Below are 24,546 nucleotides of genomic sequence, written 5' to 3'. Positions count from 1 at the left end.
ACCTCATCGGTACAAGATGGCTGCCTTTGTGTCTGAGATATTTTGGCTTCATTTCTGGATACTGGGAGGAAGCGGAGACATGACGTCCATCTTTAAAAGAAGTCTATGGTGTGAACTTAGGCCTCTTACTTCATGTAGATGTGACTCTTTCTTCCGGGCTGAGAGGCTCAGATGTTTCTCCAGCACTGCACAATACTTCTCCGTCTCTTTGTCGTACTTCTTCTTGGCTTCCTGGAACAGATTTGGTTGACAGACGCTTTAATCAAGCCTCATCTCAGCTAATTCGACTCGGAGACATCAGAGGGAACATTTCTGTCATGTTAACAGACAAAACATCTAATCTAATCAATTAACTTGAAACATATTATCATGGACTAATTTGATTAGTGACTACCATCTGTATTCAGACATAGCCCTCCAGTACAATTGACTTAAGAGTATGTTTGGAGAACAGAGGGTTAAGGTGATCTTTATTTAGAGGGAATTTCTTTTAGCTTTCGCATTAATATTTTCCATTTGTCAGGGAGTCCAGTTTGAAATGGTTCCTCTGGGGAGCACAGCTGCTTATAAAACAACAGACTGTTTCACACTGAGAGCTGAGATCACCACCATCAGAGACGGACAGATGGACGAATGAGGAACCAGGGACAGATAGAACAGGGTGTGGCTTTCTTACGACTGCTGGCTTTAAAACTACAGAGAAAACAAACAAACTGAAAAGCGTCCGAGAACATCAAGAGAGGAAAGAACACACAAGGCAGTTGTTTCGTCCCTGAACATGTTCTATCAGCGATTATAGGTAGATGATAGGTTCATTATACTTTAATCTAATTCTAGCCGATGGAAGGAAGAGATGTGGGGACCTAGAGACGGAGGAGGGGAAACAAAAGCAGAGACATAAACAGAGGAGGGGCGGGTCAGGTTGGGTCGCCCTCTGTCAGAGAGACACTAGGGTGTGATTAACTGTACATCTGCCCCGGCTTGTTAGTGTTATTGCATTTCTTTATCCAAAACTCGTGACGTGACCGGATAAGAGCTTCAGGGCGAAGATCAGAATAAGATTTACTGTCAGAATCTGAATATTTGGTGCTGCAGCAAAAAGCAGTAAATTGAGGTGTACATGTCTGACTGTTTTCAGACATTTTATCTGATAATAGACAGAAAACTGTCATGAAAGTTACAGTTTATTGAGCCACGGAGAATTAGGACCGCGTTCAACAAAAATATATCCTGATCTTTCAAGAATGAGGTTAAAATATTCCAAGAAAATTAAGTTTTAGCCTACGTTTACGACTTAATTCTCTTGATATTCGGACTTTCTCCTTGAAAAGTTTTTTCCTTCACCCTGATGCTCTGTGGAGGCTCGAGGAGGAACAGACAGCAGCTGCAGAAAACATCAGCGCTGATGAACATTCCTCTGAACAACAAGGTCTCTGTTTAAAGTCTGCGTCGTTGAAATACATGCTCATGTCGGAAATTGCTCTCTCTGTATCTCCCTCATCGTGGATTTCATTGCTTTTTACAAAGAACTCATGAAAATTATCAATTGTTTTGAGTTAAAGTGCTTTTCTTTTCAATTGTAGATTTTTGGACATATTTTTGCATTTTACATGAAATTTTGTATACGCTCCTTTCATTCATGTCATATTTGCAATGTGATCACCTCAACTGTAATATTCACTGAAACATGCTGTTGTGTGACATTCAAACCGTGAACTACCAACATAACAACTCCTACTTCTATTAGACTGTGCTTTAAAAGGTATATGTAGTGTGTGCATGTGTGTGTTAATGTTTACTCTAAATCACTGCTCACTCTTCACCAAATTTTATATTAAATATATAGAAGCATTCAAATTGGTTTTCAAGAGTCGGTGCTGTGCTAGTCCAGCAGGTGGCAGTGTCCTCAAACTGTGTTAACTTCTCCAATGATTTTCTTTTCTTTGTCAGAGGAGTGAAGTTGATGTAATGTTTGAATACTGCACAATGTCCTGCCACCAGACCGACTAATGTTTGTCTCCAGCGTCATGTGAACGATTGCAAGGGAGTCCCACAGGAACATGACTTCAACCACATCATCACCTCCTGCCTGTTTCTGCATGCCGCAGATGACGTCGGCATTTTTTTATGAACTTTCACTTAATTTTTTTTACACAGCATCAAAGTTTACAGACAGTACCAGGAATTTACTGCACTTTATCAGTAACTATGTTCCAGCAGCAGAAGCAGAATCTGCTGAGTCTGTCAGGAGCTTAAACTGAAAAACACTGATGCAGCGAGGAGACGTCAGGTCAGAGTCATCACACTTTAACGTTTCAGCAGTAACAAGTTGTAATCTGTGTTTACACGCCAGTTGATGCTCCTATAAACTTTTTATCCCCCCCAGGTAAAAGTTCGAGCACAGATCAGATCAGATAAAGTAAAAACACGCCTGAGCCTGAAATTAATACCTGGGAGGTGATTCAGAAGTTAATTAGGTAATTAATAGCAAACCATTTTTTTATGAGTGGGTTTAATACTTTATTCAAACTCATTCATCAGAAATTCTTCAAACATTGCTTCAGGATAGATTTTTTGATTTAACATAGACATGACCTGCACTATTTCCTTTAGTTGAAAGGCTGCTGAATGTTGAATCTAAAAGGAGTTACCTCATCATGCAATGTTTTCTAAAACCTCCTGTCAGCAGCTATTTGAATCGAGTAACTGTTTAAGATATAGCTGCACGTTTTGGACACACATCCATCTCTCTTCTCTGGAACTCTCCTGGAACTCCTCTCAGCTCGGCAGCTTTGCGTCGCGGTGAAACTGTGGCAGGCCAAGATGTTGTCGGTTCTTTCAGGTTCTAAACCAGGATTAGTGGATCGCTCGCCCTGACCTAACATCCCAGATTACCCGTTCACTTCTTAATCGGGCCACCGTGTCACAATCAAACAATGACCTGCTATATTGGGATGGATTAGGAGAGTATATGCACTGATAACATGTTAAATACAGCATGTATCAGAGGAGACCCTGAAGAGATACTCATCTATGTCCCATAGCTAAAGACTGCACAGGGCATGTGAAGCATGACCTGATGTAAGGAGATTACAGAAACATGGCATATTCACTAAATGGGGCAGGAGATTACCCCCAAAACATGACTGGTGTAGTTCTTATCTTGTAAATTAAGGGTGTTGTAAATTCGAGGTCCTCCCTGTACTTTATTTTAGTCCCAAGTTTTCCATACCGTCCTGTACCCTCAGTCAAGGTAGAAAAGATTCATACTCGCTGAAACACTAAAACAACAGTGGCTGTGCCGTGAGGGAGCCCTGTCATCCGCAGAGACCCCCCGGTGGGAAGCAGTGATTTATGGCAGGATTATGTATTTCTCTAATCTCCTATCCAGGTCATGGAAGTGACGGCACAGACTGTGATACTGGGAGACTTAGTGAAGGAGAAGAGACCAGGACACATTTAATATATACATATTTTACTGTAGCTTTTCATTACACGCTGGTTTGAAAGGGAGTTTCTGTCTGAGCAAAGTTATTGTGAGGCTGCACTGTTAATATAACTGACTTTAGCAAGGTAGACTGAGGATTGTAAGGTTTCATCAACACTACTATACAAAGTATTCTATCAGGGAAGTGTTTTCAGTAGTTGGTGATATTTTTCATGTTCATTCAACTTATTACAAAGTATCCTTGCAAAGCTGTGAATGCAGAAACATCATAGGATGTACTTAATAGCGCTGTGTTGTATAATCAGCATTGCTTCTGACAATACAGGAAATACTGTGATTATCTTGGAGGTTCTCAAAGGAACTTTAACATGTGCCAATAGTTTAGAAAAAGGCCTTATGAGCAGAAGATGTGCTGTTTTTAATGGAGCTACAGTAATCCAGTTATTTCAGGGAGCATTACATAAGACTACAGTAACAAAAAATGAAATGAGTAATTGTATCCAGATGTACTGGATATGAAAACAATGAAGACACTCTCCTGTAAATGAAAACCTGATAAACTGCAAAACAACGTCGACCAGGTGGTGAGTGTTTCTGAGACAGGAAATGGTTTCACCTGCAGTGCCTCATCCAGTGAGATCTGAAGTCTCTCAGGAAATCTAACTGTCGTCATTTTAAAATAAAGTTGAATCACACCTAAGGCTTTCTGTCTCTGTCACTGTATAACATATTGTTTTCAACTAAAATGAAACTATAGACGTTTTCGGTGAACGCCGTGTCCACCAGTTAACAGCTGCAGAAATACAGCAGAATATTGTTGATGTACTTGTGTTTCACTGCCAGCGAACACGTGTCAATACTGGTGCCCAGCACACGTGAACTGTCACCATCACTGTGGCTGTACAATGTCGTTCACTTGCCTTGGCTGCGCTGATCTGTTCTTTCCTGAACCGCTCCAGAGGCATAATCAGAACATCGCTGGCGTTCTCGATCTGGAGAAACACACGTTATTATAGACATTATTTACATATACTGCATTATTGACACGTATCTACATAAATTAGCCGATTTAAAGAGTAATGAAAAGCTTTATTCTGAAAAACTCAGTTCTTACTCCCTCCCATCGTCGAGCCTATTAGATCCCTGACAGTTTGTGATCTCACTCACCATCCGTGTCCTCTCATCCTCCAGGTTCTGCAGAACTGATGAAAACTCCTGGAGCGACTTGGCTGAGGGCAGAAACATCAACAGGCAGGGGGGGTAAAAAAACAGAAAGACATATTAAAAACAAGACACAATTGGAAAGAAAAGAGAAAATGATGGTGAAAGACACACAAGTACAAACAGAGACGGAGGGAGTGTTTTGAAGCGAGTTGGCACGAGGCGGACGTGATGAGGGCGCCTTTGTTTCTGTTCTTGGACCTTTTCAGAAACGTTTCTAAAGTCATGACACAGCAGATTGATTAACTGGAAATAAAACCTCAATTCAGAGGGTTTGTTTCTACGGTGCTCTCAACGTGAGCGCGGCCCGGCTGCATTGTTTTGGGCCAAAGTTTCCATTTCAGTTGCCTGTGTCCCTGTCAAGCACCAGACACACACACACACACACACACAGTTAGCATGTTTAATCCTTAATCATTATATGGAGCACACACACACACACACACACACACACACACACACACACACACACACACACACACACACACACACACACACACACACACACACACACACACACACACACACACACACACACACACACACACACACACACACACACACACACACACACACACACACACACACACACACACACACAGCTCCTCGAAATTAAGCTTAAGCTGCAGGATTTGGATCTTGGAAGTTGGATCCAACTATAAAGGAGGGATCTATGCAGGAATGCATTACAAAGCAACACAACCTTTTAATGTCCTTATAAATGCAGTCAAACCTTTTAGCACAATCACACAAAATCAATCACAGTGGATATAATGAGACACTGAACCAATAAAAAAATAACAGACTGTTTTTGTCCCTTTTTATACAACTGTGTAAAGATCAATTCCTTTTGAATCTGTTTAAATTCAAACCTTTTCGGTTTAGGGTGTAACAATCGAGAAGACGTCAGTTTGACACGTGAATGAAAACGACCATCCTACAAAACAAACAGCCGTTGTGCAGCCCGGTCGAGCAGCAAGCTGTGCAGGAAAGATAGTTGAGGCTAGTTAAACAACAGTGGTGGGTGGGTGAGGTCAGTTTGAGAGCCGCGGCCTGCAGAGACAGGGCCAGGAGAGGGTGTGGCGGCCGCCGCATGTTACACAGCAGAGCGCTGCAAAGCCTGGATGAGTTCATGGAATGACTGTTCTCATGTAGACCAATACTACATTATTGCCATTGTACTGAACATTAGCAGATACAAATGACCTCAGCCCACTCTCTACTAGCCACATACTGCAATGTCCACAGTGTATACGTGTAATTTTAACAGTTTTTAAATGGGCATCACCTTCTACCCAACACCCCTAAGTATAATTAATTATCTGTATGTGATAATCTATTTATCTACCACTAAACTTTGAGGATATAAATGTGAGTTCAGTTATTTTTGTAATCCTTTTCCTTATTTGCTCTTTGTCAGGCAATAAAAAAGCCCGGCAGAGACAATTACACTTTTCAAACGATTTCCATCAAACATAAATCTTTGATACTAAAAAAAGGCCCAGAGCAGACTCAGCAGAGAGGCATCATTTGAGCTTGTTTATCAGAAGAAAATCAAGCTGCTCTTTATATCGCTGCTGATACGACTGTTTCTATTTTGGTGACTATAAATGGGAATGTGCTGTCTCCAGATTTACTGAGGAGCTCTCAACTGTCCGGATCAGATTCCATATCGGCGAGCTCACCTATGCAAATCTCATCGTCCGTCTCCGCGTCTCCAATACACTGGAATTTAAACTCGTTGAGAGAGCCGGCAAACTTCCTCTTGGCCGTCGACAGACCTGAGAGAAAAGAGAGGAGATGTTAGAGGTTTAGAAGTGTTGACCAGTTTGGACACTAGAGAGGAAGAAAAACTTTCCACCCACTCACTGTAAAACATCACATTATTACTCTTACTTCATTCCTACCACCATGTCCCAGAAAACCATTCTTTGATTCGCTTTTTTACGCAGTTACTGTAAGGGAGAGTAAGTGGAAAAAGCCCAAATGTAGACTGGGGATACTGTGAGTGGATCCCCAGGGGTTTTAGTGATGAAGGTTGACAGCTACTATGTTTGTCTGCATCTGTGCACGCGCTGTGAAAAGAGCCATTAATCCTGACTCACGTTGGCCAAGTGAGGCAGTGAAAGGCCTCGGACAGATGGATGGAAGTCTTTCAAATAATACATGAGGCGCTAGGAGCTCCTAGGAGACGGCCACTCACGGCGAGTTAGGCTTGCTGGACGTTTTAAGTCAAGGCAGGGTCACCTCCACTACAAAGTTTCCCTGTTGCCGGGCGGACCAAGGTTGCACACGTGTCCTACGGAGTTCTAGTGAAATAGAGGAAGAACGGAACGGAAGATACTGAGAGAGAGATACTGAGAAATAACACCGCACTTGCACAATATCCTGACATTGAAACACAGTGCGATATAGGAATTTTTAAATAATGACCATGCATATTGATGCCTTTGCTAATTTGCAATATAGGTGAAAGTATGATGTGTTCAATCCCAGCAGGAAAATGCCGATCATTCCAGAGAGATGAGGGACAGGAACTACACCAAATGTGCACAAGCAGCAAAGACGGATTTCAGCAGTGTTTTGAAAATATGGATTGGAACTCAAAATGAAATCCAGACAAATATGAAGAGAAAGAGACGAAAAAACAAGTCGAGAGATCAAGAGTCTCACGTGAAAAGACAGATGGGAGTCAGGGAAAGGACGGAGAGGGGTTGAGAGAGCAGACAGACGCAGGGCAATAGGCCGTGCTCGTGTAAATACCACACGTTCACCATGCATATCTGTGTGTGTGGACAAAATGTGCATTTGGAAAGAGCTGCTCTGTGCTTGCCAGTTGCAGAAATGAAACACAGGCGTTGCAGCTCCTGCATGTGTTGCCAGTAACATACACATCACGGCACACACACAAACACAATCTTGTAATTCTACCTTCGTGAGGAAACTCATAGGCATAATGCATTTGCCAAACCCGTATCCTTACCATAACCATCACAACTAAATGCCAAACCTCAACCTGAACCTAGTTCTAACCCTAAAAACAAGTCTTAACCCTCAAACAACCCAATGAAACAGGGCTGTCCTCACTACGTACAGTCTTAGCTCAAAATACAATTATATACACACATTTACACACACACACACACACACGCACGCACGCACACACGCACGACTGACTCATGAAACATTGTAGGATGTCAGTTAGCAGTGAGTCACAGTGGCTCTGCTGCATCAAAATAACTAAAGAATGATCAGACCACATTCCAACCTTGAAGATAAACTGTGGTTATACAGTGCCTGTGTCCATTGAAGAAAATAAAAACGTTCATTCAGTGAAATACATAGCAGCTGGAGGGAAAGTTTTATAAATGATATACAAGCAACGTGGGCTGAGTTGGAACTGGACAATGGACTGAAAAACCACAATACTCTCAAGCTGCTCGGCTACAAAACATTTGCATAAATAAAATGTATCATATCATTAACAAATTAAAGGAGACATGTTATGCTCTTATTCAGGTTTGTATATTTAATTTGTGTTATTATTTGTTGTTCAGAAAACACACGACTCTCCTCATACTGTCCAATGCTGCAGCTCCTCTTTTCAGCCTCTGTCTGAAACACTGGGATTTAGCTCCTGGATCTTTGAAAGGGAAATATTGGCCTCTGCTCTCACTGTTTCTGATGCACGCAGAAGGAATGCAGGACTAGCCGCTAGGTGTGTATTATGCAAATATGGAGAATGGTGATGTCATGTGATATCACGGTGCCCCAGATGTATGCACTGGACGACTGACGAGGCATTTCAGGAGCTTCAGTACCAGCGTCTTTTATGGGAGAGAAGAGAATGTGGAGAGGCACTGAGGACTTTGGGCTTTTTAACTTTTACAAATACAAAAAACCTGCATAACATACCAGAGAAAAGAAAAACTTCAAAAGCATAATGTGTCCTTTAACGTAAATCAGCAACAATTTCCTGTTTACTGAGCCTTTCAAAGCTTTTTCCTCCAAATAAGAACATAAGAGGCCGCTACTCTTATTCATCTCAGCGATTACTCAATATACACGTCAGCGAAAGTAAATGGGAAGTGACAGTTGACATTCAGTTGTGGTTTTTGCTCTTCACTGTTGAGCAAACAAACTCATGTTTAGGCTTGAGACAAGGCGGAGAGCAGAGTTTGTTCCTGTCTATGTCACTGGTGTGTGTGTGTGTGTGTGTGTGTGTGTGTGTGTGTGTGTGTGTGTGTGTGTGTGTGTGTGTGTGTGTGTGTGTGTGTGCGTCAGCCAGCACCTGGTAAAGTCATCTGTGAGATACAAGAGCGGCTCCAGGTGACAGCTCTGCAGACCCAGTGTCCGGGTGTTGTAGTGTGAAACAGCAGAATCTCACATGTTTACAGTCAACGGAAACAAGTGGTTTGGTTATAAAATCTTTTAAATTTTGTATTTTGTATGTTCTGAAGCACACGTGCAGAGATAATGTGATTCAGGAGAGTTTGAGGTGACTAGGTGGCATTTCTGACTGTCAATCTTTAAGAAACCGATGCATACTTTCCTGTAACACTGTTATAAACCATAATAAAATGCATTACCGACTGGATCTATATTTTCAGAGCCACTGCAGTGATTGTTTTCTATCACACATTATCCATTGACATTTTTCTGTTTGTATCATGAGTGTGTTCTACTATGCATGGGTGGCCTCAGTGAATCAAGTCCGGCTCTGGCAGCACTGATGTCCTGCTACGTGTCCACTGAGGTACACAAAACGATAACTCTCTCTGCCCCCTCCTCCTCGCTCCGACTTCGCTGCTCTTTTGATTTTTTTGGGCCTCCAACTCCCCTTCCCTCTCTTATCTGACTGCTCCATCGTGCCACTGACAGTTCCTCTCGGCACCTAGTCAGAGAAAACCTGCCGGTCATGGATAAAATCTTCACTCTGGATCCGGCCACACGCCACGTGGTCACTCACACATCGAAATCTAACAGCAGACTGCAGGATTAGAAAAGCAGAAGACCGTTTAAAAAAATTCTGCCTTGAAGTTTATGCGTATTAGTTCCACAGTCATCCGCTCCTTGTTCCAGCCGTCCATTATCAATGCCACTTTCTCTTTGAGCGTTGCCAGGGTCTGGAGCCGATCCCAAGTCACAGGGCTGACAAACAAACACTTTTAACGCTCACATTCAAACCAATATCCCTGGAGACTCTTAAAAACTCTTTGGACTGCTGGAGGAAGCCGAGCACTCAGAGAAAACCCACACATACGAGGGGAGAACATGCAAAGTCCCCACAGAAAAGCCCCGGCCGAACCACGGCTTCTATCCAGAAAAAGCACGCTATGAGGTGAAGGTGCAAAGCTCTCCTGTTGTATAGGAGCCAGGGTTTTGTGGCGATGCGACATCTGCATGTTAAATAGGGAATCCAGCAATGGGTTCAGCATCTACGTCACAATAACTACATGAGATGACACTGCTTTGATTTGTAATGTTTTATGATCAGCTTAGAAAATATCCTGAGTGTTGGTAAAAAGCTTAAATTTAAAAACTATTGAGAAAGATTTAAAATGTTTTCTCACTTCTACAAATACTTAACTTACTTTAATCATTTAATCACTCTGGAAAAGGCCTTTCGCAATGTCATATTGGTCATGTTGGTTCGATCCTCAGATCCTCCACTCAGCCAAAGTGTCCTTGAGCAAGACAATGGATCCCGATGGGGGGCAATTTGGGTTAATTTAGGGTTCATGAGGGGTTCATTGGGGGTTAATTAGAGTTAATTAGGGTTCATACACAGTGTGTGAATGGTGTGTAATAGAAAAAGTTCTGCTAATAAAAGTTCTCTATGATTGTGTGTGTAAATGGAAGCTTTACTGTGGAGCAACAGGTTTGAGTCTAAACAAGTTTCAGTCTAAAAACATTAAAAAAAATCTTTAATTTAGCATGAAGTTCAAATTCATGTGTTTCTTTCAAAATAAACTGTCATAAACTCAAATGCGTCTCAAGTAGAGCATTAAAGCATCAAAGAAAAAACAGGTTTAATGGATTTCACCTGTTTGATTCGATTCGCCCTTGGACGACGTCTCAATGTACATTTTGGCAAACGCTGTGATGAGGCAACACATGTTTTATTATGTTTTTCTGGCTTAAATATGTAAATTCATCACGCGTGTCACATAAATCACACAACTCGTATCTGGCATATTGCCGATTTCTCAGTAGAGGCTGGCAACCGCGATGCACTCAGACACACACAGGCACATACAGTACGTAGCTCCATATATCTGTGCACACACACACACACACACTCAAACTGTGTCTTCAAATGAAAACCACATTGCTGAACCATATAATTGTGGTTTATCTTGAAAACACAACAGTGAAAGAATTAAATCCCGTAACAGGTACACAGTCCAGAGCAACTTTTGAATGCCAACTTGCAGATGTAGGGAGCAGTGATGCCTCGACATGTAAGGAAGCATTTTGAGTGCAGTCATTCACGAGCTAAAGCCTGAGATTAAAATATGTTGGAGCAATGTATGTGAAGATTAGAAGTAATAAATATTTGTTGGCGGTAAGCAGATGGTTAGGTGCTGAGGGTTTCCAGATGTTTAGACTTTGGTTCCAAGTTACTTAGAAGATGCACCGAATTCATTCTGTTAAGTTTTTAAGAATCTTTTACCAGAGTAGAAATAACACAGTGCATATTAAAAACTAGTATACAGGAGAAGTACAATGACATTAACGCAGTATATGACCTTAGGCTGCTATGAGAATGGATATTTATATTGAACTCTGCACATCAATAGATGTATGTCTAAATGGGTACATGGTCCATGTGAGCAGACCACCAAACAGAATTGATTTACATGTGGTGTTGCTGCTACTGCGGCTCCATACAGCAGCTTCCCAGTGTGGTCTGGCTGGTCAAATCAGTCATTCAAGTCTGAGTATATGTGTGTTTGCGTGTGCGTATGCGTGTGTGTGTGTGTGTCCAGGCAGGAAGGTCAATAGAGGACAGTGACAACTAAAAATAAGTGACCCTGCAGACGCTCGCCTCTCTGTCCTCTTACCCTCTTCTCTAGTACTCTTCCCCCCATTCTTCCCTCTTTCACTTCCTCTTGCGCTCACGACACCACTCACACTGAAAACTCACACAAAAAAACTACACAGGGAAACAGTAGAGTAACTCATGACCTTGGGACTTTGACATACATTTGAAAAGCAAGTCAGGACTAAACCTGGAGATGAAGGCAGCATTATCTCAAAAGATATAAGTTATCATCCATAAAGCAGAAATCAGATACTTTAACCCAGTAACAGAACAGAAATATAAAATTAGAGATGAAACAATTACACAGTTAATTGACTGAAAACTAATAGTTTTCATCATTACATTAGTATTAAGCAAAGATTTGAGTCTTGTGAGTATTTCATTAAGAGGGTTTGATTGTATTTGTGGCCATACTGGTGTATAGACGTCCTGTCACTTCAACAATGACATTTGAAGGACACTGGTTTAGACATTGCTGGAATGAACCACACACACACACACACACACACACACACACACACACACACACACACACACACACACACACACACACACACACACACACACACACACACACACACACACACACACACACACACACACACACACACACACACACACACACACACACACACACACACACACACACACACACAGAGAGATTAGGCTACACAAAAGGAATCTGTAATGAACCTCAACCATGCAGCAGCACTGTACAACGCCTGCAATGTGTAACTCACAAACACACATACACAGTGAAAAGAATGGGGCTGTGTGATATCAACAGGATATCCAGCAGTAGCTGGAACTGTGCAGTAGCTTTGTTCCACAAGCATGTGAATAGAAAAGCTATTCATTAAGTGAAACACACGCACACACACAAACACACACAAAAACTATTCATCTGTAGAGACAAAGACAGATTTCAGTCTGATCTAATACTTTTACTTATAAAATATAGAATCTTTATCAAATTAATATCACAGTATACTCCGAGACATACTTCTATACGCCATGTTCCATGTTGGTGAGGAGAATTTATAATAAAGTTACACAACTACCAAAAAAGTCACATTTTATTCCACCTTCAAAACCTTTCCCCTTCAGGCAGACTATTGAGAATTTAAAAGCCTTGTTTAAAGCTTTTCTGAAAAAAAGTGATATTAAACAAACAGCTCTGTGTTTTCATGATGTGATTAATACTCGGGTCTACAGATTAGCTCTACCGATACTGGTCTTTTGAAGCAGATATTGAAACTAAAATTAAAGTTTTTCAAAAAAGTATATTATAATATTCATGTAGTTATCATGATAAATGAACATAGCACATTACGATTAGAATCTTATCATTCGAGAATTGTGACCATGTGTACAGGTGGGATATTGTTTCTGTTGCTTCTACATTTCTTCAGTTATGGGCCACTCCATGATCCTTGGCCAGATGCTGTTGCTGCTGTATGATCAGTATTGTGTGTGCTGTTTGGATGGGTCGCATGGATACGGACAAACAGGCAGGATCGGGGCCTTCTGACATTTTCACAGTTTTCCCAGGGATTGAGCTACATACCTTGATTGAAAAAAATAAGGCATGTTTAGAGGATGATACAAGTGTGTGCAATTTGTTGCGGATACTTATAAAAACAATTAAGTGGAATTAAATGAAGTATCAGAGTGTTGTTGTAATTGCATAACTGTACAGAAAGAATAAAGCTACAAATTTGTAACTACCACCAATGTGTAGCAGGGAGATACTGTGGATTCACTATGGAATCAACAGTTTATATGGGCCTTCCTTCATCACATTGAACTGTGTCATTGAACTTTGTACAAATGAACATGACAGATTTGATGTTGAATTTAAGGGGACTGTTGGGACTTGACAGAGGAATGTGCTCGACTGAGTGACGTTCGAAATGAGACTGTGTGTGTTTAAAAGTTATGGAGTTACTGTCCAATCCCTTTCCTTCCTCAACAACACAGGGTTAAGGACTTTTAAGAAAATAAAAATATGCCCGATGCGAGTGATTGTTGTAAAGCATTGAGCAGGAAACTACAGGACACGGACGTTGTTTCCGGTTGGACAGAGAACACAAGGTCACATTGAAATTTAGCGTTGAGGAAACACTCGTTTCATGGCAACAGTACGTCACAGAATCGGGGAAAGTGTGTGTTTGTGTGTGAGAGCGAGAGAAAGGGCAAGGAAGTGGAGATGGCTTCTTTCAGGCGTTGCCAGGGTAGGTGCAGGATCAGGGGGGGAAGCAGGAGTCAAAGGTCACCCTTCGTCTGTCCATTCTGCTTAGTCAGCTTTTTGCAAAGTCGACCGCCTCGCCGCACATTGATGGACGACGTACACAGTCTCATCGCTCTTGTTCTGACTAAGTGGAGCATATATGGGTGATTAAGGTCAAAGCTGCAGCCATGAATGTAGATCCCGTTACAGACCCACTTTTCAGGTCCATCATCATCCTGTAATACGATCCTCTAACACAGCTGGAGAACAGGCAGAGAAAAGCTCACTGCTGTTCAGTAATATTACCATCTAGTACCTTGTTTTACAGTCCCATCGGGCTGTGTAAAGTGGGATAATGTTTGAAGGTTAAAGGTGGATTACTAATCGCAGTGGGATCACATTAGGCCTCTTCCATCGTCTGAATATATATTGTGGCATGAACGTGTATGAGAGCATTTTTTCCCCCTGAGCGAGAATGTCAGGAAGTCTGTTTGTTGATGTTTTGTTACAGCAAAAGAGAAATCATAGCCAAGGTCATTTCAGCGTAAAAATTTGTGTTGGACTCAAACAAGAAATAACGTCACTTGGTGGATTGAGAGAAAGAATAAGAGATTGGCAGAGAAACGGGGTTTCAGAGATGGAACGTGGCTCAGAGCTATATTTTATCTCATCACCTTCCAAGGGCTAAGCTGGCTGCTCGTGCTGTAAATATGTCATGAGGACAAACTGCTGCCAAGACGCCTGGACAACTTCCAGGCTGCAGACAACTCATCACACATTGTCGCACACATGCAAACACTATGTGCACGCAAGGACGTATACATATTATAGCGCCAATAAGAGATTTCTTTTAATACTGAGAATCTTCATGCATTTGAGACCATGAAAATCTGTAAAAATCTCTGGATGTAAATATTCATATTATTACACTGTTTGGGAATTTAGCCAATCAGAGCAGAGGGCTTTATCAGGAGGGTGGTCTTAAAGAGACAGGAGCTAAAAACAAGTGTTTCAGACAGAGGCTGAAGAGAGAAGCTGCTGCAATGGGACAGTGTGGGGAAAGTGATGTTTTGAGAGCATTAGATCATTTAAACCTTTTAACAAGAATTCAAATTGTAAATATGAGCATATGCCTCCTTTCAAATACAATAAATAAATGTTGGTAATTGATTTTCAGTGAGAATTCAAAGCATTTGAGATGCCGGCATTATTCAGGAGTTTATTATTTATATTTCATACTGATCTACACGTCTTACATTAGATTAGGTTAAAATAATATATCTGCCATCTAATACCCATAATAAAATAATTACACGATATTTTAACCTTTTAGCTACATCTTATTTACACTGTACATCTAATGTGATTTAAGATACAGAACAAATGTTAATTGGCCACATAGCTTATTACTTATAACCCCCCAGTGAGATGACTGTGTGCTCCAGGTTAATCCAAAATGTACTTACAATATCAAGCTGTTTCAACAGACAAAAAAAATACACACACACAGTTTCTACATACCGCTCAATCACACACTAATTGCCACCACTTGTATAAATATTCCTGCCAGTGGCTTTACTACAGGCTAACATACAGACCTGAGGTCCAATACCTCAGTCAAACCCCAGTGACCTGCAAACGTCAGCCAATCAATGTCACTTTTATATTTAACACATGTTTGACCACATTGTGTAATGACGAAGGAAATGAGGTAATATTGAAGCTACAGTATGAGGCTTGAATTTGACAATGGTTCAAAATGTGTTTTCAACATCTTAAACTCAGTGCATGGAATCTGACAGTACAGCTGCTATAAATAATATACTGTAAGTGTCATGTCTTACTGTAAACAGGATCAAAGTAAAAATGATTTGTGCTCCTTCGGTTTATACCTTTAATTTGTATTTTGTACAACTCAAATAGTTCACGCTCATCAATCCTTAAACATTTGTAGTGTGGTGAGAAACGAGTCCGTTTAAGTGTGTCCGGGACGCGAGTCTGTACAAGAACACATTAACATTCGTTTTCCTATTTACTGGGATAATATTGTGAAAACCTTTGTGTGTTTGCCAACAGCGGCTCTGTGGACCTTAAACACCACCACACTGAGATGGAACTCCCTAGCATGTGGGAGTCATGACAGTACACACACACACACACACATACACACACACAAACTATATGGGCACTCACTGGCCCACATTTGGAATCACTTATGCAAGCAAACATGGGCCAACACATGACACAGTACTGGGGTTGACAAAGCAGACCCCAACATACACAAACACACACACACACGTACGCACACACAATGGAAACACTCCTAATGTCTATCTCAGCAGATGGCTTTCATCACATCTGAATGTGTCAGTGCAGTGGCCGAGGGGGGGCGGCAAGTGTGTGTGTGTGTGTGTGTGTGTGTGTGTGTGTGTGTGTGTGTGTGTGTGTGTGTGTGTGTATGCGAGTGTGTTTGTGTGAAAGTGTGCATTTTTGACTGTAATAAGCCGAGAACGGAGAGAAACCATTTATTTTTGCAATTGCACTACGGCCGATCTTTAATCAAGCTAAACAATAAAAAAATGACACACACACACAGACACACACACACACACGCAGTGCACACACCCCACTTGCATCTTCATTCCTGTCCGATGAGCATCAAACTGCCCATCCCATGCAGGGAGGGAATCCCAGGAAAGGAATTTCAAGAAAGAACAAGAAAATGATGGAGAAACAAGCTCCTACAAACCCCCCCCACCACCACCACCATATCTCCCAGAGATTATAAAGTCAATGAAGCTCTGTGCGAGTTGATGGTGGCTTTTCTTTGCCCTGTAATAGCCCTTTGCTCATCAGAAACTGCCTGAATGGTGGTCACAGGCCAACAAAGTGATTAACAATGGCTAAATAAAGCCTGGGAACAAAAAGGAATTCAACAAAGACCCTCACAGTCCCGACTAGAATGAACTGAGGGTGAGGTGGTGGAGAGGGGGGCAGGAAAGAGACGGAAACAGGGAGAAGGGAAAGAGGAAGAAAGTCATATAGTTTTAGAGAAGGGGCAACAAGGAACTGAGCTGAGAAACAGCTGAGGAGGAAACATGAGCTGTTTCTGGAGAGATTTCAGGAACCAGGACGGAAGAGGAAGAGAAAAATATTTAAGGGTTGGGAGAAGAATTAGAAAAGAAGCAATGGGGAAAAGAAAAACGAATTATTAACAATAATATAATTTAATTTTCAAATTAAACACTTGCTTAGAAACACTAACAATCATTTAACAATTATTTTACTGGGACTCCCGTCCAACATGGTAAAACTTCAACTTTACTGTCAGATATTAAGGGTTATATACTCTGTTTGCTTTAAGGCAAATATCTTCATTTATAAATTGCTGTAATCTATTAATGTGAAGTATCCTACTTTTCCTAAACAGTAAAACCCTTAAAAAGTTTTCCTTTCATGTGTTTACATTAAATAATCATCGTAAATGATAAAGAGCAGCCAATTCCCACATTTCCAAAACTAGAAAAACGAAGTCCTTGACATTTTCGTGTGATAACTCCCCTAGATGATGGTTTATCAAAACTTTATCAAGCCCTCTTTGAGTTTTATCAACTAATTGAATCCGTCACTCGTCCTGCTCCATCAATCGCTCCTCATAGAGCTCACACCTCCACCAGGGCCCAACAGTCCACTTACATTCAATCAAGCTGCACCAAATTACACATACCCATAGCTATCAGTCTCTTAAATGCGGCTGATTTGTTTAATCTAGATCCATAAATTATTCCCTGGGAGCAAAGGATGAAAATGTTGAAAATGGCCCTGTCTGAAAATGTTAAAGGCCCCCCAATCAGGATCCACCACCAAGTTTTGTGGAACTATGTTCAGTTGTTTTTCTGTAATCAAAAGGGAGGTGAATATCTGACCGTTTCAATCTCTTTCTATTTTCCCCTCAACAATTAGGTGAAATTAGCCATTTAACCTCCTAACTCGCTGTGTAATTGATTCTCATGTGGTCAGAAATGATCCGTGCAGCTGTGGGAGTAGAAAGAGGGAAACTGTACATCACTGTCGCTCGTCCTCCCTCCTCTGGTCCCGGGCAACATAGCTCTCGTATCCTGGTGACGGACACAAAGGAGCCAGGACACCGCGAGGAGCAGGAAGTTCACTTTCTGTGTCTCTTTTTGTTTTGGTCTCACACAGTGCTCCTACCTACTTCTTCATCCTGCTCGTGCGTAATGTCTGTGTTCTTGCTTCTGTTCGGTGGTCATCGGCTTCTCCCCCTTTAACGCTCTTTCACCTTCATCACTCTATCCCTCTTTTTTAATCTACAGTAGCCTTCTTTCAACCTCTCTTCCTCTCCCGCTCTCTTTTTTGGCATTGCCACGCCTGTTGCTGACACAGCAAACACAGACAACCAGGGAGGTTTTCCACTCTCCCTCCTTAAAAAAAAAAAAGAGCGTCTGTGGGGTGAAATCATCCTGCGGAGTGCCGGCTGCCGCTGGAAAAATCCACAGAAGGAATGTGGGACAAACTGACTTGGAATCTGAACGAGGACACAGGGCCAGAAATGCCCAGCTCTGCCTTAAAAAACTGACCTCGTAATATAAAAAAGGAAAGCACCCAGTTTTAAAACAGTTTTATAATGCCCTCATGAGTCATGTGTGCCTGCTATCGTTTGATTTATAAGATTAGTCATGATGCTGACAAAGACAGGATTAAAAAAAGACAAATCTGATTATTTATTCAAAGGTGAGCAACCACAACTCCGATGTGATTTTAGGCTGAAACTTCCAGAGATTATATAGACTGAGCTTTTGTCAGATAATAAATAATGAATAATAAGGATGAAAACGCTATTTGCTTCCGCTCTGAAAGCAACAAATACTCTGCAACACAACTCTGCGACTAACATTCCCTGATAGGACAGCCAGGGCCTGACTCGAAGCCCAGCTGTCTCCTACAAAACAGGAAACATAAGAGAATTATATGACCTTGCCTTTGCTGCTGACAGCGACAACACTGGACAATGGAAACACACAGAGATGCACCCACAGACAGAGAGCCGAGCAACCTGCTGACAGAGGAGTGAAAAACAAGGTGGAAGATGCAGAGAAGGAGCCAGAGGATGACAGAAGAGTTTCCTCCCTGTTGTTGGCCTGTTGTACTTGTTCTGAGCTGCGGGGGAGAATCCGTTGTCCTATGAGGTCATCGCTGGTACAAGACAAACTAGTGGAAAAAGAACATTTAGTCCTAATCGCCACGTCAAGAGGTTGCAAATAAATCAGCTCTGTCCTATCATAACGCCGTTTTCTCAAGTAATAAGTGCTTGTAGTTTACACTCTCATGAAGACAGAAAGGATTAAGCATTTTTCCTTGAACCATGCAACAGCATGAAGGCTGTTGGGCATATGATAGATTACGTTGCTCAGACCACAGAGTGGTGTCAGGAGAAAGAGAAAGGCTGGAAACCACACTAACCAGATTAGTGCCAGTCTGTAAATAGCCTTCGTCCACTTCCTCCCTACGCCCAGCACAAATCTGACCTCTGTTCAGGAGAACAACACAAACATGCAACAAAACCCTGCCTTCGACTCAGAGAGCCAAGCTGTGACCTTGTGAACTCAATTAGACTGAAGTCATTGTAAGTTACTCCACTGCTGGTTAGTCCACTCGCTGCAGAACTGGAATTTTGCACATTTGTATTGAGCGTGAAACAAACTATTAATACAAGGTAGTGCTTTCTGATCAGGAACAATTATTCAATTACACTGAGAAGCTACTCATTACTTAAGAAGGTGAACAAAATTGCATGCTTTCAAAATACATTTGGAATTGTATTTTCCACATTTTTTAATTGTTTTATTATTAAAAAATTTCACCATTTTCCCAGGGCTCAATGAATGGATCTTGATTGGGGGAAAAAAGCATATTAAGAATGATGGGCAAATTATGGCACCAAAAGCTTCTGGGAAAGTATTCAAATATATTCTAATGAATCCTGTGTCATGCAAAATTCTGGATTTTTGGGGGAAAAGCTTTATTCCCTTGCATCTGTATCATGTTGCAAGCTTGAACGTGTCATGGTGGTAAAGCACGATGGGGAAGCCATTAAATGATAGCTGGGCTACCAAGTGTCTGGAGATTCTGTATTATTCATACTTCACTAGAGCATGAGAATATGTTCAAAATGTCCAATAAACCTCACAACCACCAACCACACAATCTGACCTATTCAATTTCTCCCTGCACTGGTCAATAAAAATAACTGAATGCTTTGAAAAAAAGGCTTAAATCGCTTAAATCAGAGGAGACACGGTTGTCAACTATTTGATATGGAGACAACCCCTTTATAAGTGGAAATGGGAAAACCTATTACAGCTATTAGTCCTGCCATGCCAGTCTTAAACACATTACATGGCTAATGGAGAATCCTTTAGATGCCAGATCTACAGCGTGGCAACTTGCCTTCCGCGGATGCCAACTTCAATTCCAAGTGAATGCCTGGATAAAAAAACGCCAGTGAATTAGCAGCCAGCGTGCCGCCCATGTGCCAGTGCTGACTGTACTGAAGTTGGTTGTACGAATGCCAGTTTCCCCCCCCATCTAAGAAGACACGGGGCAGCAACTCTACGCACGGATTCTCCGAGACATCAACCAGGAAATAAACCAGCGGTCTGTAACAGGATTGGCTGAAATCCTCCCTGACCTCATTCCATCAAGTCTTGAGAGACAGACAGAAAAGGGGATTATAAGAGAAGCCAAAAAGGAGAGAAAGTCATAAGTGGAACGAAATTCCTTTCCAACTTTTTTCTTCCTTTTTTTTTTAAATTCCAAAATAAAATAGCTTGTAGAATTGTGGCAATTAGAAGTGAAGTGAGGACCAGTGAAGGGAAAGATCCGTTAGAGCCAAGATGCATCAGTGTAAGAACCAGACAAGTTTCTTGCCATTTAAGTATTTGATCGATCAATTGAGAAATTAATCTGCATATAAATCAATAATGAAAATAATCATAAGCTTAAGCCCCAAACATAGTGTCAAAGTACCGGGACCCAACACAAACACAGTAGGAACAACATGTGTGGGCAAGACTTTGCCATCCACTGAAACTTCTCAGGCCACCCTTCCTACTTTCATTGTCGTTCGAAACAGGAAGTGCCAAACAGGAAGAGGAAGTAGGTTCTACATCCAGACTATTTTCCAGCCAGAATAACTGATCCCAATGGCTGACATGGGAACATTCTGTCATATCAAAGCACAGGAAATATGATCACATATTGTGGGGTCAAAGCTTTAAGTTTGAATTTATGAGATGGAATCAAAGAGTTTGAATTATTTCCTCATACTCTGCATACTCGTGCCTTTACAACAGTAACAGAGGAAGCAACAACTTAAGACTCATGTTTAATTTGAGTAAAGGTGAGCAGGATCGTGCCCCAAAACTCATTTGTTTATTTTCCGCATACATAAAACCATATTCAGCTCTATGCCCCCCCAGTTTGAAAACCACTGTGGCAACATCGGTTTGAAATTGACAAAATGTTTGATCGTTTAATGTTTCTGGTTCAGTGAGCACATACAGTTTGAAAGGCGAAGACATGGCAACCTTTAACTAACCCAGAGACCAGTGAACCACTGAGCCAACACAGAGCAGTCATCTTGTTGTGTGTCCAACGCCACCTGACATTCGCCAGCCGGCCTGGCAGCCCTACCCCCTTCTCTCCTAGCCCAGCACAGCCCTTCATGTGCTGTGGCAGGAGATAATCTGCTGCAGGGATTCAGACATTCAGCTTCAAACAGAATCTGGAAGATGGAATAAGAAATTGCACTTCTGATCTTTCTATGGGGACTGGCCTACTTTTCTGCCTCTCAACATCTCTTAATTAACCTCGCTCTAGGTCATTCTCCCCTCCCTCTTTCTCCTTAACCCCAGAGGCAGGGAAATATGCATTTAAATGAATATTCTTTTGGTTTCACCAATGAGCCTCGAAGTCATGCCACATCAACACCCAACCCCCAACATGGAAACGTCGACCTTCAGCACACAAAACAAAAATAAGAAATGCAGACCAAGCTGTAATCGCTCTTTCCTCTCCTCCCCTCATTAATCCATTGTTCTTTCATTTGCTTCATTCCCATTAAGATGTGCAGGTTATCAGGGCAATCTTATTTATTTACCCAGTCCAAACATTTGACTGGAGCATTAATTTCCAAACAAGCATCTGTTCTTGAGCAAGAAGAAAACTCATAGTGTCTATTGCAAATGTGTAAGTGTGATGACTTTTGTGTGGCCCTAGGTACGAAGCAAACTAATGGTGCTTGTGTGTGTGTGTCTCAGCATGCATGAGCTCATGGTGCTGTGCGTACGCATGCATGTGTGTGCAAGCTGTCGCTGACACCTGCTGCAGCCCCGGGCAAGCTGCTGTGAGGTAGAGGCCGAGAGCCAAGTCACGACATAGTGCTCGGGTAGTGTTGCATAAATGTTATGATATTCGAGGTTATGTTACTGCTGGGTCCTTGTAATGGAGCAGAAATGTGTAAATCAGGTGTGAGTGACATGTATTGGAGAAGAGATGTGTAGGACCTTTTCAAAAGAAGATAACAGTGTTGATGAATGCTGACTGACTTGAACCAAATGTCTTTTTTCACTGCCAAAGACAACAAAAGACTCACATTTACACTCCACTTTACTAAGTCTGAGCCACAAAGCTGTTTTCAGACATGAAATCAAGAAAATATCTACCAGATTGGGTCCAGACATTTTATAGAGCTTGACCTAGGGAGATTGTTCGATCAGAAGTGCTCACAACAAGAGGAAAACTTCAAGAACAATAAGGCGAGGGGTGGCACCTGAGGAGTGCACACAGGATGCACGACATGATGTTTAAGTTCCGATGGGGAAATCAAAAGTTTTTGTTTTAAGCAAATCGTCTCTCGATTCTCATTTGTCATTCCAAGTTGGCGTCTTCTAAGTGTACGTCAGCTCTTTTTCCATCCTGAGATTTCAGGACCTTTCCCTGCTGTATTCCTACAGACATTTTACAGACAGGGGACTGGCAGGAAAGGTTCCCGAAAATGTCCAAAGCAGCTGATTTGGACATTTGCTTTCTCACATGGAAAACTTCAGGAAAATGTTCATTGCATGCCTGAAAGCAGCTTAAGTGTCAGAAGTAGGACAGAAGATTTGGGGGATAAGGGGTGAGTGTGCAGAGATGGCATACAGTGCTGGGCTCTCCCCTTGTACTCGCACTGCACTTAACATGCCACAGTTGTGTTACCACCTTGTCACATCAAAGTGTCACTTATCTTTAACAACAAAATGTTTTTTACACATGAGGATCAACCTCTGTGAACCTTGAATGGATAAACTCAAATTCATATTCTGCAAAAAATAAAAACCAGACTGAATTTTGGAAACTTTTGAAACACATTCAACAAACCCTCTTGAGCGTTCGTGCATTTTCTTTCCAACTCTATGTCTGTCATTCTATCTCTGTCTCCCTTCCAACAAGCAATACCTCTGTACTGCAGGAAATGGAAAGCTGATTAAAATGGGTGCTAAATCCTACTTTAACACCTTGCTAAAGGGAAGCACATTAATGCCTCCGTTTTGTATAGGATGATTATATGTATCCTTTTCCATTCTGTGACCACATCCTCTAACCTTCAGTCAAAATATTCAGAGTAAACCCTTGTTCACTTACTCCTATTTCAAAGAATTCTCTAAAAGCACATTTAATGATGCAGTGGAGGGTATTCCAACACTTTAATGTTGTTATGGCTCATTTGATGACGTTAATATGAACCATTGCAAATCAGCTCAGTATTAGAAAGTCCCGATGCCTCTAAATGAGGGAGAACATTGCTTTGTTTGGGTTTGGACACACAACACAGTGGTTCTGTCTTTTTTTGCGACCAGAAATGTAGGTCATTCGTTTGGAGGCATGTTTTTTTATCAAAGGGGGTCACATAAAAAATAACCTTTCATAACCCACAAATGTTACACTAAGGAATACAACACATACAACGTCCAATAGGGACTTTGGAAGACTGATTAGAGGAAACACCGGAAACTACAATAAATTGGATTAGAGCACTTTGCAATAATGGCAAGAGCATTACTGACCATATTAACTCATTTATTCAATTGATTTATTACTGACTGTAACCTCGCTCTTGGCTCTGACCCTTCTCACCTTCATTTCCTCGACCAGTGGGAGAATAAAAGCAGCCTGAAGGCACCATCATACGCTTTATTAGCTTCCAACCACACACATAGTTTCACTTTCTGTTCACTGGCTGTTACAGTGTGCACGAGGGAGACAGCGAGTACACATTCTGCCCTCTGAGTCTGTTACAGTCTTTTGTTTGAGTAGCCATTACTCCCTCTTTCTACCCCCCGCTCTCTCCCTCTCCCTCTCTCTGTCAGGGTGGATTACGGCAGCCTGAGGGATGTGGGGCCGAGTGGCTGCTGCTCGGTGGCTTGTCAGTTTAAGTTGGTCCTCTGAGGCCAGTGTGACACACACACAGAGCCAAATTAAGAGAGATGCAAACCAAAAAGATGCGGTTGGAGATTTCAAACAGTGTAAGTCAATAAA

The 24,546-nt window shown here is 41.6% G+C and overlaps 1 protein-coding gene across 3 annotated transcripts in view; it reads right to left on the bottom strand.

Annotated features, from left to right (window-relative positions):
* LOC128456731 (rho GTPase-activating protein 26) overlaps window positions 1-24,546 on the bottom strand; it is a 76,016-nt gene that overhangs the window by 35,947 nt on the left and 15,523 nt on the right. Inside the window, exons 1-5 of one of the 3 annotated variants that reach the window (XM_053441042.1) lie at window positions 18,164-18,310; window positions 6,355-6,450; window positions 4,616-4,677; window positions 4,365-4,440; window positions 130-227 (exon numbers count right to left, since the gene is read on the bottom strand). In XM_053441042.1, coding sequence (XP_053297017.1) covers window positions 130-227; window positions 4,365-4,440; window positions 4,616-4,618 — 177 coding nt within the window. In that variant the 5' untranslated portion in view covers window positions 4,619-4,677; window positions 6,355-6,450; window positions 18,164-18,310. Of the gene's footprint in view, window positions 1-129; window positions 228-4,364; window positions 4,441-4,615; window positions 4,678-6,354; window positions 6,451-18,159; window positions 18,311-24,546 lie in introns of those variants that run through there. The other 2 variants (XM_053441040.1, XM_053441039.1) reach the window with 2 other exon arrangements.

Source organism: Pleuronectes platessa, chromosome 15 (genome assembly GCF_947347685.1).
Source record: "Pleuronectes platessa chromosome 15, fPlePla1.1, whole genome shotgun sequence".
Classification (NCBI taxonomy): Eukaryota; Metazoa; Chordata; class Actinopteri; order Pleuronectiformes; family Pleuronectidae; genus Pleuronectes; species Pleuronectes platessa.
Note: the sequence above shows the minus strand (reverse complement) of the source record. Positions and strands in the feature narration are given on the sequence as shown.